The sequence below is a fragment of the Falco punctatus genome (genome assembly GCF_963210335.1).
Source record: "Falco punctatus genome assembly, chromosome: 6".
NCBI classification, from domain to species: Eukaryota; Metazoa; Chordata; class Aves; order Falconiformes; family Falconidae; genus Falco; species Falco punctatus.
Genome location: NC_137585.1, coordinates 30,224,513 through 30,243,349, shown reverse-complemented (window position 1 = coordinate 30,243,349; position 18,837 = coordinate 30,224,513). Strand labels below are relative to the sequence as shown.

The following is an 18,837-nucleotide window of genomic DNA, read 5'->3' as shown; positions in this document are numbered from 1 at the left end:
ATTCAGAGGGGAAAATCATCAAGGCAATATCGGTTTCATATACAAAACTTTACCAAAATACCCTTTGCAAGCATGGATTTAGAAGACTTTATGGGAAAACAAAAAAATGTTTATCCACACTCTGGCTGTTTCAGCTGTTCATTGGACCACCTTAATAAAAACAACTGTTGCCCCTGTGGAGGATCAGGTGACACCATGTCTGGAAATTTTTTTGGATCAGCTTTTTGTTTCTGTTTAACTTGCTTCTCAGTTGTATAGCTACTTGAGTTCTGTGCTGATTCTAACAGAATATGATGTCTTGGGACCTGTAAGACAGTATATTAAGCATACAAAGTGCATATGAACATGGTAAGTTGCAGTAGCGCTTGCCAGCTTTTTTCACCCTGTGTAATTTTGTTTTGCAATTGACTAGAGGTTCTGATTTTGTGCAATATAAAAATATATGTAGCAGATCAGTTTCAGTACTTTAAAACCCATGCTAAACTTTTTAGTGTGTGCTAATCACAAGACAAAATATTTACTAATGATGAAGACAAAGCTTTGATCAGTGTTCTGTACACACAGCTTTGGCACTCCAAGTTAGCCTCAGCATCTCTAAGGTGAACGTCTTCAAAATACTATGTTCAGCTGAAGTGCGTTTCAGTAACTCTTAAACGGTCTTTAATCTTTCCTTCACTAAAAGGTGGAGCTATATGACTGTGTCTTTAAATGCCTGTGTATATATGTGTACACATACATAGTATATAAATTGCCAGCAGTTTATGTACTGTACCATTTTTATTCCTTAATTTGACATTTATCATCCAGTGCAGATGCTGGTACAAAATACATTTTCAAATCACACACTGTAAATCTGCATATTACCACTCAATTATTTTTTTATAAATCCTCCCATTGGGGGGGTTCAGTCATTAATAGTTCCAGTGTAACAAACCAGTTTAATTGAAACATTTTTTTAAGAGGTTTTGGAAAAAATTGGATCATTTTCCTCTACTCTCTGTTTCTCACTTTTCATACCTTGCATTTCCTAATTCCAGCTGGGAGAAGAAGTGCTGTGTTGCACTTTTCTATGCAATGTTTTTGGCCAAATTAAAAGCAGGAAGTACCAGAAAGTTCACCAAAGAGCATATTCTGAGATTTCTTTCCCAGCTTTACAGACCAAGAGATTCAGATAAAACTTGCCTAAGCATTTACATACACAGAAACAAAAGTTTCTGTGGCATTGCCTAGAAATCTTGTATTATGGAAATGTTACGGTAAATGGGATTAATTTTTCTTGAATAGAATTTGGGAGTTTTTTGAGGGTTTGGTGGGGTTTTTTTGAGGTAATAAAGATGGGAAGATGATTCACTTAGATAATTTAAACAGAGAGCTCCTCTGCCCAACAAAAATTTGCCCAATTCCTATAAACTAGATTAAACCTACTGAACTCTGTAGGTGAACCCCCTGTCCTTCCTTTGGAGGTGTGAGACATGCCCCCGTCACTCTGGAGCACGGTACATCGGAGGTTCCTTGGCTGAAACGGAATAGCCCTACTTACGCCCTATGCTTGAGAATCAAATGAAAGCAGTGATAGGTACTGCTGAACAAAACAAAACCGTTACAGGTAGCCCACAGCTAAGTTTACCATACCCCCTTTTTTCCTGTTGTGTAAGCATTAAGGTACAGGAATGTTTTGTAACGTGATTTCAATGATGCTTTTGTATTTTTCAGAAGATCCAGGGTCATTCAGTGCTTGTTATTTTTACATATATTCCAAGTGTGGCCCTCCACCACTCCAAGCATGCATGTGGGCACAGAAACCGTGTCTTCACTGTCATTTCTCACTATTTCTTGGATGCTTGACTGTGGGGGAAGACACTTTATCTTCACAACCTGCACGACCAAGGCCTTGTCCTGAGGCCGGGCTGGTGCCCATACCGGCGCGAGTCAATGCGGGCCCCCTCAGCGGCAGGGACGCTTTGCAGAACGAACCACGCAATCTCTGGCAAAGCTCGTGCGTTTCTCCTCCGGGACCACCCGGCCCGCACGCTGCCCGGCCGCAGGCAGGGGTGGCGGCGGCGAGGGGGCGAACGCCCGCCCTCCCCCGGACTGCGCCTCCCATGCTGCACCGCGCGGGAGAGGCGGCTGCGCGCGCGCAAGCCCCGGGCACGGCCCCGCTGCCGCTCGCGGCGGGGTTTTGCTTCCGGGCCGAGGCGGAGAGGCCGCGAGCGGCGCGGCGGCGCTTCCGGAGTGCGGCGGGAGGCGCCGCGGCCCGGCTGCGTGCTGGCGGGCGCGGGGCTGCGCTGCGGCCGGCGGCGCCGCGGGGATGGACGAGGACGGGCTGCCCATTGTGGGCTCCGGCATTGACCTCACCAAGGTACGGGCGGCGCTCGCCTGCGGGCCCGGAGCCGTCCCGCTGCCTGGCCCGGCCGCGGCTGCGCTGGCCCTGGTGCTGGGCGAGCCCAGGCCGCCCCCGCCGCGCTCCGCTGCCCGGCGGGGCCACCCCTGAACACGGCCGGGCGCCCGGGGCCGGCCGGGGCGCGCCGCTGCGGGCGGGAGGGCGGCAGGGCGAGCTGCGGGTGTCGCGCCGGGGCTGCCGAGGCGGTGCCGCCAGCACCCGCTGCCTCCGCAGCCGCCGCGCAGGTCCCGCCGCGGGGCCTCGCCGCCGGCCGTGCCCCAGGGCGCCGCGGGCTGCTCCAAGGGCGCTTCGCTGCGCCTCTTCCGCTGGCCTTACAGGTAACGGCTAAGCCGTTTCCCTCTTAAAACTGTGAGGCAAATGCCGTGCGAAGCTGCTTGTTCATGGCTTTCAGTGATGCAGAAACACTTTTTTAGCTTTGTTTCTCGACTATAGAGCATAAAGACGGTTTGCTTCCAGCTGCCACGGTGGCCGTTCCATCTTTTGTGCTACCCCATAAATTTCTGAGAAGGTCTTAAGCACCGTTTGACAGGTTCAGAACTACGGTATTGAGCTTCAGCAAACCCTGCCATACAGGGGCACAGGCTGAAAACTTGAGATAGTAGCAACAAAGTCACACAAAGAATAAGGACATCTTAAGACCGGTGAAGTGTAGCAAATGACTGCGCTGACAGATGAAAGACCAAAGAGGTGAAGACCAGAGACTCACCGTAATCACACACTGTTGTTCAGGGCAGCTGAAGCTTGGCTGCAAGTGGTTTTGCTTGTAAATCCTTCACTGTAACCAACTGCAATTCAATACAGTGATTTCCTATGTGAAGTTTAAGACAAACAATTGTCCAATGTGATTAACCCTGAGGTGCTGTAATTTTATACATAAACATTTGTGTGAATGTTCCTGATTCCAGTCTTGTGTAATGGTGTAAATAAAAATGCCAACTGACTGTTACATTATGAGCACCAGCCTTTTTTTTTTTGACAAATGTATCATTCTACCTTTTAGTCTGAGAAGTTTGTGTGCATCAGATCTCACTTGGCGGAGTGACACTAAAGTGTAATTTTACGGTAGTCTGGACTTGCAAATAAGTAGTATAGGTGGCCACTAAAAATTGAGACAGCAATTTCACTACTCTCCGTTTTTTTTTTATTTTAATGTTGGTTGTAACTATTTGTATGGATAAGTCTGCTTTTCCTTCTTAAGCTTCAGAAGGAAAAATTCTGATTTCCTCTGTTTTTTAAAAATGTTAGCACTTAATTTCAGGAATGTTGTTAATTTCATCTGAAAATGTTTTCTTAAATAAGATAACAGACCTTCATATATGGGGATCTTGTCTTTTCTGTGTATCCTGCAACTTTTCAACAGTCATTTAAGTAGACTTTTAGTGAAAAAGGATTTGTATACTGTATATGTATATATATCAAAAAATGGTTTGTATATATATGCATTTGTAGCAAGTGCACTTAAGGCAGATTTCTAAAATAATTTCTTCTAAAACTTTTACATTTTTTAACAGGTCTTTAAATCCAAATGTGGCAATTGACATCTATGTATAATCTAATTTTCTTATATTATTTAATGCAGGTTCCTGCTATTCAGCAGAAAAGAACTGTAGCATTTCTAAACCAGTTTGTGGTTCACACAGTGCAGTTTCTCAACCGCTTTTCTACTGTTTGTGAAGAGGTATGTTTATTATTTTCCCAGATGTCAATTTATACAATTGAAAAAAAATCCTAGAAATAAAAGCCATTCACTTAAATATTTTTGATGCAGTAATAGTGGTAGCTTAAACTGGAAAATTTAGTCTGCTTTCTGTTCAGGTTTCTCTTGAGAAAGTGCTTAAGACAGTTGGGTTTTTTTCCCCAAGATGCCCAAGTGAACTGCTGATTATACCACACCTAATCCTGTTTCCTCAAACTTTTGCATTTGGCACTGCCTTTGAACTTTTTGATACATGGAATTTGTTCTGAGCAGCTCTGTCTGTGGAGATCATCTTGTTTTGGAAGAAGGATGCCATATTCCTATGGTGCTGAATCCATTTTGACAGTCAGTATCCCCCTCATCTGTGTCTTTGGATATTGCATCAGAACTTGCTTTCAGATTTTACCCCCTGTAATTTAAAAGGGTGTTACACTAAGCTCTAAATGTAAATAATTTTGATGTGGAAGAAAAGACATTTTTGGCAAGTGATTAGTATGGAACATGAAGCAGTTAATTTTAGTGTCTTGTAAACAAAAGAAAAATAAAAATATTTAGCGTTACCAAGTTTTTTGTGGTGTCTTAAGCATCAATGGAAACATACCAGACCGACAGGACTAGATTTGCCTACTGAACAGGACAAGAGTGCTTCCTCGTAGGAAGAGTGTTTTCTAATGCGGCTTTGAGCTTAACCTTTTTGTCATTAGTGGTTTCTTTGTAGCTGTTCACTAGTTTATTCAACAAAGACTACATACAGCCCTAGCCAGCAGGGCTGGGGCAGCAGTCAAATACAATTAGACTAAGCCGTGTAATCTGAGAAATTCTGTTGTTAGTGAAGTTTAGAGCCAGACCCGTGACAAGTATAAAATTTGACTACCACATCAACGTATAGAGCTTCAGAGGAAAAAAATAATTACTTTTTTTTCCTAGATTTTTAAACTTACTGTAATTTGATATGTGGGACGGTATAACTGCCTGGTGATGCTGTTGTCAGTTGTCCAAAACGTGGTTGTCACATGATCGCAATATTACCTATTACATAGGCACTGTGGAAGTCAGAACACATATATTTAAAACCATCTTGAGCATGCAGCAACTCTGTGAAGTCTACTTAATAAAACATTACTGGTTAACCTAAATGTGTTGTTACCCCAGAAACTAAATGGTTGCTTTCTAAATTCCTTGAATTTTTTTTTTTGTATTTAGAAAGTGCAGAATTGTTTTTAATGTGAAAGGTCCCAGTGTAAATCAACAGAAGCCAAGAAATTCAAAATTAGGGCTGACACTGTCCTTAACTCTAGATTTCTTTCTCTAGTCAAACTCACCCATAAAGTTATGTAACTGTCTTGTACATCTTTCCTCCCCTTTCCCCAGCAACATGTAGGGCACATAGTTCTTTTCAATAGGAACAAACTCCTCATGAACAAAAAGCCATATGTAAATAAGTTGGTGCACTATCCAAAAAGACTAATTCCTGTCAGTCTCTTTTTACTTTTTCTAGCATATTGGCAGAACTGCCATTTTCTTGGGGTGTTAAAGTTCTGCTTCAGAGCCAGGCAGAATCTTGCCAGTATGCCAGAAAGCTGTCAGAGTGGTACATATCTGCCAGCCAGCATGCTAGCCAACTTCACTTGGACAGGTCTGGTGGAGTATGGTAGTGATTAGTTAAAAGAGTGACAGTTCTTATAGAGTAATGTAGAAAAAGTTAAGTTGTCTTTTTTTAAAAAAAAAAAAGTGTTAAAATTTGATCGAGGTACACCTGGAGCATGTAAAGTTGGTGAGTTCTGGTTCACTATGCATTTTGACTTTCAGTCACCTGCTGTATTCTTTATCAGATTTTTTTACTTTGTATTTGCTCAGTTACATACATACACTTCACATCTTTTCACCTTCCACATTTGGAAAAAGCTTTGGAGAAAGTTGGTTTGTAAACTGTGAGAGTACAGTATGTCTACCATTATTCTCCAGTTGCCCAAAGTAATACCCTATTTACTTTGGCTTTCCTTTGTGCATAGTCTGTCTTCATTTCTGTTATTCATTATTTGGGAAAACTAACTGCCTAGTAAGATTACTTAAAATTTGAACCATTGTAGCTACTGTACTAAAAAGGGATGTCGTTGCTTCATTTATTTTGAAATGTTATCATTTCACTTATACTCTACTCTGCCTTCACCAGGTAGAAGACAAAAGTGATTTTGTTTAGCTAGATGTGAACCATTTTATATGTACAAGTGCCTAGGGGAGTGTTTATGTGTTCAATTTTTTTTTCTATTCTAGAAATTATCAGCACTCTCTCTCCGTATCCAACAAATTGAAACAACACTCAATATTTTGGATGCAAAGGTTTGTATGTGTAAAGACTTTGTCTTCTAACAGTGACAGCCTCCTAAGTTACATGAACTAGCTTCCTGATCATAGTCTAAATTGATCAAATAAGTTTTCATAATGATTTGAAGGAGCTAATATAAAATGCTTACATGGCAATTTCTCTCTTTGCATGTCTTGCCACTTATATTGTGTAACATTTAAACATGTAGTTGATATGGAAAAAAGGAACCAACAGCACATAGTGGAAATGTTGGTTCAGTCTCTGTTAAACATATTGAACAGGAAAGGAGCACTTGGATCTTGAGAGGACAGCTGAACTGTATGGCAATTTTATGGTTGATTTTATGTTTGGTTTTAAGAAAATGGAGAGAAGTTTTCCAATATTAAAGTATGCAACTTGTGTTGCAGGGTTGTGGTATGAAATTGCATTTGCCATGCAAACTCTAGTAAGAAATGCTACTCTCTTTGTACAAGCGAAGTATCTTTGTGTTACCAGACTATAAGGTTCTCAACTGGTATAAGTAGCTAGACAGAGCCCTTGTAAACCTTCTGGTATTGAAATGTGACCTGAATTGGATCTAAGGTAATACAATGTGTCTGATGTATCTTTAGCTAAAATGACAAAAGGATATATCTATGCTCAGATATTATCATTTAAGTTGCTAGAAGAAAACAAACAAACAAACCAGAAACAAATACCAAAGCCCAAACAAACACCCACTGTAAAGGTTTAACCAATCCTTCTTTAAATAATGATGGAAGCAGTTTTGGTTGTCTTTTCTGGGAGCAGGGATAGGACATTTTGAAACCATTCATTAAGATCTTTGTGAAGAAAATACTGTAGTAGTACAAACAGTGCTTACTAACTCTTATTTATTTCAAAGTATTTAGGAATAATCAGTATTGATCATTTTTATAGAATTCTTCATAATCATGGTAAACAGAATTTCCTTCAAGTAGATATGTAACGTATTTAATATCCACTCTCAGCATTTCCTTAAAAATGAGTGAAAGATGTAGAAGATTGCAAAATCTGTAACCAGTCACCCATCTGTTAGATAACAGAGCTTTTCTTGTTACGGTTTCTTTCACTGTAGGGGAAGTAGCAGAGAAGATGGCCTGGCTCTTGTGGGGTTGATAAAGCGCAGCTGGAAAGGTGTTGAAGCCTTTCCTGCGCTGCAGTGCTGTTAACAGTGAAAGCTCCAATGCAGTGTTTTGGGTTTTTTTTTGTAGAAGCCACCTGAATAGAATTTTTTTTTTTTCCCTCCCAATCAAAATATGAAAACTAGTGATAAAAAGTTATGATTATACTAATGTGAAAACTACCTGGGGAATATGTGGTAAGCAGCATGCTGCAGATTTTATTGTACACATAGACTTATGATATGTTCATTGCTTATTTGATAATGTTTTGTACATTTAGTTATCCTCTATTCCTGGCCTAGAAGATGTCAGATTTGAAGTGTCCAGTGCAAATATGAATAGTGTTACAAATGGTCCTATGGCACAGACTACTGTGGATCAACAGACAGCTGTATCACCTCAGTCTGGAGTGAGTAATGAAGCATAACTAACAGATTGAAGGAATATACCTCTCTGTGTCCAGTGTCTCTCTTTCTAGTCTTATTTGAAATAGTTAGAAGCAAGCCTATTGGAAGAGAGAAATCAACTGTAAAGATCTAAAACTGCGTTTTTCACTAATGAAACTGTTCTAACAAGTGATTTAAAACAAAAAAGTCACTTGTTAAAAAAGTATCTCCTTTCTTGAATTTGTGGCTTAAATAATTAGAACTAACTCAAATCTAGTGGTAAATGTCTACTTCCTCTTCTTCAATCACACTAAAATATGAACATGAATTACATGAGGGGACTGGGAAGGTCATGAATGAAAATAAGTTTGAATCACATGACTCCAGCTCTTCTCTGCCTTCTTTAGAATGTGAGCTTTCAGCTGAAATTGGAGTTTCTAGCATACTTTATTTTAAAGAGGTTGTTACATGAATATTTTCTGTATATTACCATCTATGTACAGAAAATGCCAGCTTATAATAAAGTGATCGATATTAAGATCCTATCCCTGCAATTAATTTTTTGTTGTGTTATTGGGGTTTTTTTTATGTATGTGTGTGTTTGGTTGGTTTTTTTAACTCAGATTTAAATCCTGTGATCACCACTTCACTAGGTGAGACTTTCTGGCTCATTTGTACATAGGGTTCTTTCCCCAGTTTCCTACAATAGTTTCTTTTCTTGGAATCTCCAAGTCCAGTCTCTGCTTGTTCTCTTATTTGGTGGAAGTTGTCGTGGAGCAGCCTGTTAAAGGTTGTAACTCTTCAGCCAGCAACGTGGGAGACAGAATGGACAGTTAGCATTCCATGTTTCAGCCATGTTAGAGAATGACTCCTGGTTATTTTGTTTTCTTTAAAATGTTCCTCCTCTTAGATACTGAAGTAGGAACAGATACTCATGAAATGAGGTTTCCAGTGCTACTTTCAGATGGTTAGTTTAATAGCAAACATTCTCTTGTCATTTTCTTCTTTTTTTTCTAATTCTTTACTCTCAAGGATTCTTTTTATTTCATTATGATATCCTTGAGATTAATGCTTTATAGCGAAAACTATAGTTTAAAAATTATATGATCTGTACGAAACCTTTCTTATGGAATCAAATAAATATTTTGAGTAAAAAATGCATTAGGCCACTAGAAGAGATGTGTAGAAATAATCCTTAAAAATATATATGTGTATAAAGTGAACATTTAGATTTAGTTCTGTTTTATTCATTAAATACAACAAATTTCAGAGTGCTATTATAGGTGGGTTTTTCTCATGTATTTTGCTTAAAATTGTGACTAAAAGTAGAAAGTCACACTTGTAACTGCAGATAGTAAGAGCTGAGTTTTGTGTATTCATTCATCTTGGAAATATTTAATACTACGAGTGAGAATAATCTAGATGAAGAAGAGTTGCACTTTACCCTTAAATTACAGATTTTATGGTTTGAAGTCTCCGTGCTTCTGCATACCTAACCATTAAAGTGTTCTCTTTGTACACAGCAGAACAATATACATGAAGAAGGGTTACAGAAAACAGAGGTAGTAACAGAAAATGTCAGAACTGTGGCCAAGGATCCTCGATATGCCAGATATCTCAAAATGGTACAAGTGGTAAGTCAGTTGTCTTATCATTCTTTATGTACTTTGTTATTTTTAGGTGGAATGTCACACACATCAAAGTGAATGTAAGTGAACATTAGATGTCTGAAGACATCTATTGCAACAATAATCTTTAAGCTAGGATAACATCATAATATTTCTAGCACATCTCTAATAAATGAATTGATGTAATACATTCCCTCAGCCAGCTTCAGGCAAGGTCTTTCTACAAAATTTTGCCAATATACTTCTGAACTGAAGGTGTGAAGATGTGTAAATGCAGACAGAAGTTGCCACTGAAAGTGTAGTTATTCTGGTAGAATTGGTATCATTCCCTACACACAGACATGATTACAGTTTGATTTTGCTGTAGGGTACAAAATACAGCTTTGCCCATGTACTCAAGAGCATGAGTATTTGGTATTTCTGTAGGGTTCAAAATAGAGATACAAGAATTGCTTCACTACTTGGTTCCACATCAGTTTCCTGTTATTCATGATGCAGGTTTTGCTTACCTCTTTATATGTGGGCTGTTCTACAGATAAGTAGGAAATAAATGAATGTAATCTCAATATTTACATGTGTGAAAACTAATGAAGGAATGAAAAGGTGAATGGGAGACTCAGTGACATTTTTTAAGAGCTCTTTTTTTCACGTCCACAAAATTAAAAATGAGATTGGAAACAGAAAAAATCTGGCTTTATTTTCAAGCTGTCAGTGGAAATTTTCCTCTAAAATAGATATTATAATTCTGGAAAATGTGACTATGTCATAGTATGAGTAAAATGTTGCCTATGTTAAAACTAACTTCATGGTTTTATTCCCTCTTCAAAGCAATTATTACAATTGGTGTGCTTGGTACTTTGGATGACACTCCAGACCTTATTTTTCATTTGAATCACAAATTGTCACTTTATGGGTAGCTTATTACAAGCCATTTGGGAAACCTGGCAGTGGGGTAGTAGCAGAGAGTAGAACACTATGTTAGTGCATTGATTTAATGCCAGACTTGAAAGTGGATGTGAAAGAGCTAGATGGTCTAATTGCTTTGACTTTTTTTGTGTGTGACTGCTAGAAGAGTGAGATCTCACCTTCTGCATTTGTACTTTGTACTGGCAGTTCCTGGTGGTTCCTCTGCCAGTTGTAAACAGTGTGGTAAAGTCAGACTAACATACTACACACTGATGTGTGGTTTTGTATTTGCCAAACTTGTCTTGTCATCCAGTCAGGTATTTTAGTTAGTGTCATTTATTTGCCCAAATTAAGCTTCTAGCTGAAGATTTGTTTGAACTAAACATTTATTTATTGTTCACAATATTTTTATTTTTTAAGAACTAGCACTATGAAGACATATTTCTTTTACACTAAACATAGCTGTTCTGTGAGATAGTAACAAACTGATTTCAATGAAGTGCGGCTGACCGTACTAAATTCGTAATTTTAAAAATATACAATAATATTCAAGCAAACCTTACAAAGGCAATATTGTATTTGCTACAACAAATGTTCAGAACACTTCTGTTGACAGTTTGAGAGGAGCAGTCTATGACTTCAGATAAACAACATCTTTAAATAACAAATATGACTGCATAGATGCCAAGATACTGACTGGCCTGATACAGATGGGTCCTTGCTTTCAAGCACTGAAATAAAAACCAAACATGGAGAGTGCACTGATCTTCAGGAATTGCCAGCACTTAGGGTATGTGACCTCTTTCTGCACTATGAAGAACCAAAACCTATTTTGCAACAAGATTGCTACTTGCACTCTGGCTTCTCCAGGACCTGCATGCTTCCCGGGCTGCGGGGCCAGGCTGGGAGTAGGGCTGGCTTACACTGTGTTGAATGTGTAGTGATTTGGATTATTTAAAATCTTAACTGAGCAGAGACAAATGCGATGGAAATTTAGTATTTTCTCCTCTGTTAGAAAAGTGCACTTTTGCCATTTCAGTGGACCTGTATGATCCGTGTAGTTACTGTTTATATTTAATATACTTCCTGTTTTATTTTAGTAGGATTTAGGGTCACAGCAGTGTTAAGCTTTGATTTGCCAGATTCTGCTTTGCCTGATCTGACTCAGTCTTGCTTTCACTTGGTTTGAATTGATGGCATAAACACTTCATCAGTGATTTCTGAGCTGGGGAAAGAAACCCTAAGAGCAGTCAAGTGAGGGAAAAAGCATTAGATAGTTTGAGATGGTGTATAGGCACACAATTCCTGGTGTCCAAATCTGTTACTAGAATAAGTGAATATTTTAAACTGTCATGAAATACTCAAATGCTTTCCCCTTTGTAATGTACATTAGTTGTGAATTACTGAGAAATTCTTTATTACAAGCTAATACCTTACAACTATTTGAGTCACATTTTTCCTGATATGCCTGATAGGTTGTTAAAACTATGTACCTGTCTGTGTGCTATTCCAGAATCTTCATGCACAAGTCTTGATTGTGATTCTTGCTGTGAAACTGCACAAGGAAAACACAGTAAGACAGCTAGCTCAGCTCTCACTTTGCCAGGTTAGCAACTGTCACTAGTACCACATGCTTCTCTGGAACATTAGTCATGGCTGCCCTTTATTTTATCACTATTTTACTTACGTTGGACAAAAGATATTTGTCCTGTGCCAAAACAGTGCTACACTACTTTTTATTTAGGTTGTGAGGCCTCTCCTGACTTTCCTTGACCACCAGTAGCTGTGTCTCTTGGAAATCAGAAATTATAGCATCCTTGTTTGTTTTCCTCGTTTCCTTTTTTTTTTTCCTTTCTTTTTCTTTGTTTTTTCTTTTTTCTTTCTTTTTTTTCCTTTTTTTTATTTTTTTTTTCTAACTATCTTGGCATGCAGTGATCCAGGTGGTATTTCTGATGGTTTGCAATAGGGGATGGCAAAGCAACAAGTTGTCTTTGAGCAACTCTAGTGGAAACATAGGAGCAGTTTGTTGGAATGTGTCTTGTAAGACGACGTGGGTCAAAGTGTTCTTGGATACGCAATCCATGATGAGGGGATGCTTAGGTGTTGCTGAGTAAAATAAAGTACAGAAGCTGTGGAAGAACTTGCAGTGAAAGGAAGGAATTTTTTTAACACTTATATAGTTGGCTAAAATCTGTCCACAAGTCATAGAAGATTCAAGCCTGACTGTACAGGCACTTTGTATTCAGTGGAATCACTTTTAAATTGTGCTCCTGTTCTCATGTCCTGTTTGCCTTTTTCTGCATGCTTTTTAAAGACTTTTCCAATTTTTAGCTCTGCGTTAAGGTATTCTTCTGGAGTGGTAGTAGATGCATCTTCTGTTTTGCTCCCTCTTTGGCTATACCTTTAGCACGTCCAAGTGTTCTTCATCTGTCTGGCACAACCATTCTCTTCTGTCTTTGTGCTACTCTGTTCTTTCTTCACGTTCTCATCCATACATATAACTTCAGCTTCCTGGTTTTGTCTGCATGAATTGCAGATATATCTGCCCGTTCCTGATTCTTTCCCTGCAACTTTCTGTAGAAGTTTTGCCATAAATATGAGAAGGATTAAAAGGGCTTTTGATCTCAGTCATTTCTCGCCTCTAGGTTCATACTGATGGCAACTGAGATTATCATTCCATGCTTTTGTTCAACAAATGACATGCATAAATTTGTATGAAAGTGTAACCTAAAAGAACCTGTGGAATTTAGTTCACCTGTTTGTGTTCAGTAGTTTCATATTATTCTTCCTCCTCCTACACAGGGTGTTCCTGTAATGGCAATACGAAACAAAATGATTTCTGAAGGGCTAAATCCAGATCTTCTCGAGTAAGTAATATGCAACTCTCAGTAGGGCTGGAATGCAACTGTGTGTTTAAAAAACTTGGAAAAAAGTTTGCTTAGAAGAGCTTGTTTATGGTATTTTGAATCTAAATGATGAACATTAAAATAGGTTTTGAAGTCTTCTGTGAGAGGTGGTTTTAGCAATTTGTATGTCTGAATAGGGCCATCAGGGCCAAAGGGGGAGCCATGCTGTCTCAAGTTTGGGTTGTTTTTTCAGTATTGTCTAGTCCAAGGCAAAGCCCAGGAAATAGAGACTGGTATATAAATGGGTGAGTACTGCACTGTCCCAAACAGAAAGTTGTAGGACTTTACTATTAAGACTTGAGAGGAAATGGAAGGACTTCTTCCAAGCCAAGCAGAGGGGATGCAGTTCAAGGAAAAAGATACTGCAATGACAAGGTAACATTTGACAATGTTCATTTAGTGATGAGGAATCAGATAATACGTCAGTAGCCATTTTCACTGTACTGTTAAGAATATGAGGTTTCTCCCAGATATTTTCTTTCAACACTTCAATACCAAGATGCCATCATTGTAGAGTAGTAAGAACAAAATCTATTTTATTTTGCTGGATGCATGAGGGACAACGCAGCAGTTTCCTGATTCCCTCAGTAGATGGAATGTACAACTTGATTTCAACGTCGACAGTGTAAATTGAAGTCAGCAGTTTGAAACTGTGGCTGATTGAGCTAACCTGTTGTGAAGACTACTAAGAATAGATACTCATTTTCAAAGCTACATGTCTGACTATAAGCATGAATTTTAGGCTTATTTTAGATTTGACATGTAATTTAGTTTTACTGTACTATTTCACAGAATTTGTTAAACTGATGAAAATACTTTCATTCTTACATTATAGCCACTAAAATGTTCAATACGGTTTTGCATCCTCTTCAGAAAATGTCAATGTATTAGAAAGTCTGCTTCTTCTTTCCAGTGAAGTCTTTTTACATTTTGGAAAGGCTTATTCTGAAACCAGCAACTTGTTTAACAAAATAAATAAAAATATAGGAAAACTGAAGTATCGTCGTAGGTTGAGTCACTTTATCTCCCAGCTACTTCCTGGTTTCTGAATGAGCCTAAAGTAGTTATTCCTCATTTAATATTTTTACCAATCGAATGAGAAATAAGTAAAAGAACGCAAGTAAGAACGTGTGCAAGTGTTACATGTGTTGTATTTTTTACTCTGCATTTCTGATCCACGCCTTTCTGTAAATGCTGCTGTTCATGTTTGGGTGGATTATTGTAGTAGATAAAAATAAGGTAATAGGTTAAAATTTCAAAAACTTTAAAAAAGTACCTGCTTTTGAATTGTCTGTTTTGGGCTAAGACAGAAATGTTATTGCTGTGAATTGGGGCTCACAGAATATGTTTGGGGTCAAAGATTCTGTGCAACAGTAAGGCTTAGGCGGATTTTCTTTAAAATGTTACTGGTTTGAAAACTGTATACAAATCTACGTGGTTAAAGAAAGCTAATTATTTGGCAAGGTGCACACCACACAGTATTTTAAGGAGTCAGGGATGACGCTTCTTTTAATTTTCTTGCTTCCTTGTCTCAATATCATAGACTTTTTAAAAAATACGTATCTTGCCATTCACACCACATTTCTTGGGTCTTCAGGTTCCTTAGTCACTCCTTCCTGCTCACTCAGTCCCAGTGGAAATTAGGAAAAACGTACATATCGCTATCACTGTATGCTCAGTCAGTTCCTGCACACTCCCCCAGCTATTAACCAGTGACTGAGCGTGTGTTTTTGTGTGGCTGCAGAGATGCTAATTCTGATAATATGGATTTGTTTATACTGTCTTCCTTCAGCTGTTTTACTTCTGTTACTGCTCCTTTCTCAACTTTTTGCAGAGTTTAATAACTCCCTATTCTATCAAGCTCCCAATTTATCTATTTTTAACTTTTGTTTCTTTCCTTTCTCTCTTCTCTGTATAAAATGCTGAGAGGGTTTGTCCTGCTCTTACGAACTAAAGGAATTAATTGCCATCTTCCTTTCCTTACTAGAGGCGAGTTTTTGCACTGGTCTCTCCAGATCACATGTCTTTGCACAGTTCTTCTGTTTTGTCATTACCACGGCAACAAGGAATAATACCGTGAAGTGGTATTTACATAAGAAAGCAAACTCTTTGATTTATTTTAGAGGTGTGCAGGGGGGAGAGGGAAGGCTCTTTCACATTTCTTTAATGCACTTCTCATTTTTTGTGCCCAAAATGTTTAGAAACACTTCAAAAGTACCTTAGGGATTTCCAGCAGAAATTATAATAAACAGAACTAAAGTTGGAAAAGAAATTCTGTAGCATGACACACAGAGGTAGTCCCAAGATAAATATCAACAGGATGAATAATACAATTGTCAGCTTATTTTAATATTTTATCAAAGAGAGCAGTTAACTATCATACAGGAGCCTAGGTTCTGTGAAGATCATTCTTCCCCAAGTGTAATTGCCTGTTTATTTTCTACCTTGGTTTCAGAATCGACCAGGCTCAGTCCTGCTTGTATTGTCAAACTCACTGCATACTTAGGAGGGACACTCCAGGGAGAGACAGCATCTTCAGTCAGTAGTGTTAGTCTGTAGATGACTTGCTTCTGTCCCCTTCATTCCCAATAGATCCCCCTGTGCAAATGCTTTGATGTGATGTTTAGATCCATCTTAAATTCTCTTCAAAACTAAGCACAAGAGGTCGGATCATTTATAGTCAATAAAAATCCCATGGCTGCTCTTGCATGTCAAATTTAACCCAATGTTCTAGCCAAATTCCACTCTGAGTAATTCTTTTTTGCTTCTCTAAATTATCCCTGCAGTTTTAGTTGGATACAATATTGTTCATTTCCTGTGTTATTTTTTTCATGTACTATTTACACTGCTTAATAGTGTACAGCGTGTTCCTTTCAGCCCTAGAAACTCTGAAGATTGAAAAATATTGAATTAATCAGTATTGCCTGCTTTCAACTTGTTCTACAAGTGTTTGCCACTTCTTGGTGATCTGTCAGTATTTCCGATAGCCTCAAAGATTTGCATTCAAATCGATGTCTACAGAGTTTTGATGTCCAGTGAGTTACAGTTTCTAGTGCTTTTCAGTTGTAAGTGAAGCAATACCAGTGAGATGAGAGTTTGTAAACTGTAAACAGTTAATGTGTTAAATGTTTTGGAAATAAAGTGCATGCAATTGTAGTGAAAGGACATTAACATTTCATGCTAAGTTGCTTGTGTTCTCAGCCACCTTCTGGGAGTTACAACATAGAACATTTTTGTTGCCTGCAGGACCCCGGATGCCCCTGTGCCTGCCTGGGGAGATGATGGGAAAGCAGAAGACAGTTCCGATAGTGAATCTTCATTTAGTGATTAAAGAGACTGATTTCAGCCTTTGGAAACCTCTGTTAAGTGCTAATGTGTTTGGAGCTTTAGCAGACAATGGTTTTCTGTGAGTCACATGAGTGACATGGTTTATCTGACAGCATTTTTAAGAGCTAAGATCCTCCATGTTCTCTCCCAGAAAGTCTGAACAGGCAGCGTGTTAGTGTGTTTCAACTAGAACCTTTCCACCATGAAAATGAATTGTGAGATCCTTGCAATTTTTGTGCTGCATCATTTCAGATTCCTTTCTGAGTCTTCTGAAATTACTTTGTAAAACTCTAAAAATTCCACACCTCTAAACACTGCATTCTGGTCATTATTGGATTTTCTGTGCAACACATTTAACCTGGGTTGTCTTCTTCCTGTCCCATAACTTACAGATAAAGTAACTTTTCAAAATGAAATTGTTTCATTGATGAAAGGTATTATTTTTTTCTAACGTGCTATATTCTGTAGTGACACAAGAATTACGTAGAAATCAGCTATCTTATGGTGATTGCAAATCGGTGATACTCTGTTTTGAGAGAAACTAAAATACAACTGAATACTAAAACCCAATCTGAATCTATTTTCGAACTATGTACTGCTATTTAGTGTCACGTTAGAGTCTAATACAAAGTTGTTAAAGCAGTTCTTGCTCTGTAGAAGAGTTGATTTATCAGATTCAGGTTTCAGCGGTGTAGACAACTGCAAACATTGCAAGATTGGTTTGAAAATGACACTGTGAAAGAAGCAAGTGACTGGGAGATTATTAATGGAATACCAGATTCTCACTGCTTGTTCATTGTCACGTGGGTCAGTAGAAACCACTTTCTGACTGCTGTTGGGCTTATTTGAAAGGAGCTGTGGCTGAGCAGTTTGCATGGGATAAGAAACCACCTCCAAGCTGATGCCTGTGCTGATAACTCCAGCAAAGAAGCCATAATTCAGTTTGTATGATGGTACAACTACCTTGCTACCTGTTGAGGTGTGCATTAGAGAACAACATAAAGAAATCCACTTGGAGCCTGACTTGGCCCTGAAGACTTCCCTGCAAGTTACTTAATCTACTCCATGAGTCAAAAATGACATTTCATTAAAGAATCTTCTCTAATATAATTTGTTCCACATGACATTCTTCACAATCTATTTGAATTCCCCGGGTTATTGTGATTATACCAGAATGCTGTGGGCCAGGAATCATTCACTTTCTGGTCTTTCACATTCTTCCTGAGACCAAGAAAAGACTCAAACTGAAGCTCTGAGTATATAGATTTGTTAGCTTTTATGATCGAGTCGTTATCTTCTCTCTCAGTTATTTATGCCACTTCGGTAGGTTAGCTGCTTTTTTTCCCTGTAACTTAAGCATGGCTCCCATTTCAGTCTAGCTGACATATTTAAGTTCTTCATAACCTGCAAATCAGACTAATGCCTGAATCCCTATGAAAGCATATATGCAATGGAAAATGTCTAGAGATGGCATTTCAATGATGAGTTAATTATCATTCAACAGAAACAAAAATATAATTAAAACTTGGTAAAACATGAAAAATATTAACATATTAGCAATAAGTATTTCAAAGGTAAATGTTACAGCGTTATTCCAGAAAGCATATATTAAAACACCGGTGACTTTTTAAAATCTGTCTTTGAAAACTCATTGAAGTAATCCGTTTAATTAAAGCTATGCTTTGTAAACCAAAGCTGTGGTTCTGTTTTATTTCCATATGTTGTTTTAAAGAAGTTAATGACAATTCTTCTGAAGTCTTTGCAAGTCATGTTTCTCCAAAGCTGGTTATGCTGAAGTTGCATCAATCTGCTGTCTGAAGGGGGGAGTTTTGGATATAGGGATTTGGAGTTTAACCTAAGCCATACTAGCACTCTGACTAGGGGGGAACTGAATACCCCATAGCCACTATTCTAACAAGAAAATTTAAGGAAGACTGAAATTAATGAGGACTTCAATGAAATTAATGAGGGCAGTTCAGTACTCAAACTGATACTAACCTGTGTAAGAAAGTAGCGTGATTTAAAGAGTTAACTTGAGATATAGTAGTTAATTATGTTTTTAAAAAAAAAAGTTACCAAAACACATTTAAGGAGATATAACTTCAATTGTTTATCATTT

General features: G+C 38.3%; 1 protein-coding gene across 4 annotated transcripts; it reads left to right on the top strand.

Annotated features, from left to right (window-relative positions):
• The first annotated feature begins 2,155 nt into the window (after positions 1-2,155).
• Positions 2,156-18,412, top strand: WASHC3 (WASH complex subunit 3). Of its 4 annotated transcripts, none has more exons than XM_080392708.1 (8): positions 2,156-2,359; positions 3,981-4,079; positions 6,372-6,437; positions 7,846-7,974; positions 9,478-9,585; positions 11,999-12,091; positions 13,288-13,352; positions 16,638-18,412. In XM_080392708.1, the coding sequence occupies exons 1-8, from the start codon at positions 2,309-2,311 to the stop codon at positions 16,720-16,722; spliced, it is 696 nt and encodes a 231-aa protein (XP_080248834.1). In that variant the 5' UTR covers positions 2,156-2,308; the 3' UTR covers positions 16,723-18,412. The 4 variants fall into 4 exon arrangements, with proteins under 4 accessions (XP_080248834.1, XP_080248833.1, XP_080248836.1 ...); XM_080392707.1 differs by having other exon boundaries at positions 2,159-2,359; positions 9,475-9,585; XM_080392710.1 differs by lacking the exon at positions 11,999-12,091 and having other exon boundaries at positions 2,170-2,359.
• The last annotated feature ends 425 nt before the right edge of the window (positions 18,413-18,837 follow it).

Coding starts and splice junctions, on each gene's coding strand:
- WASHC3 (XM_080392707.1), top strand. CDS start 2,309: ATGGACGAGGACGGGCTGCCCATTGTGGGCTCCGGCATTGACCTCACC. Junction 2,360..3,980: donor CCGGCATTGACCTCACCAAG/GTACGGGCGGCG, acceptor TATTTAATGCAG/GTTCCTGCTATTCAGCAGAA. Junction 4,080..6,371: donor TTTCTACTGTTTGTGAAGAG/GTATGTTTATTA, acceptor TTTCTATTCTAG/AAATTATCAGCACTCTCTCT.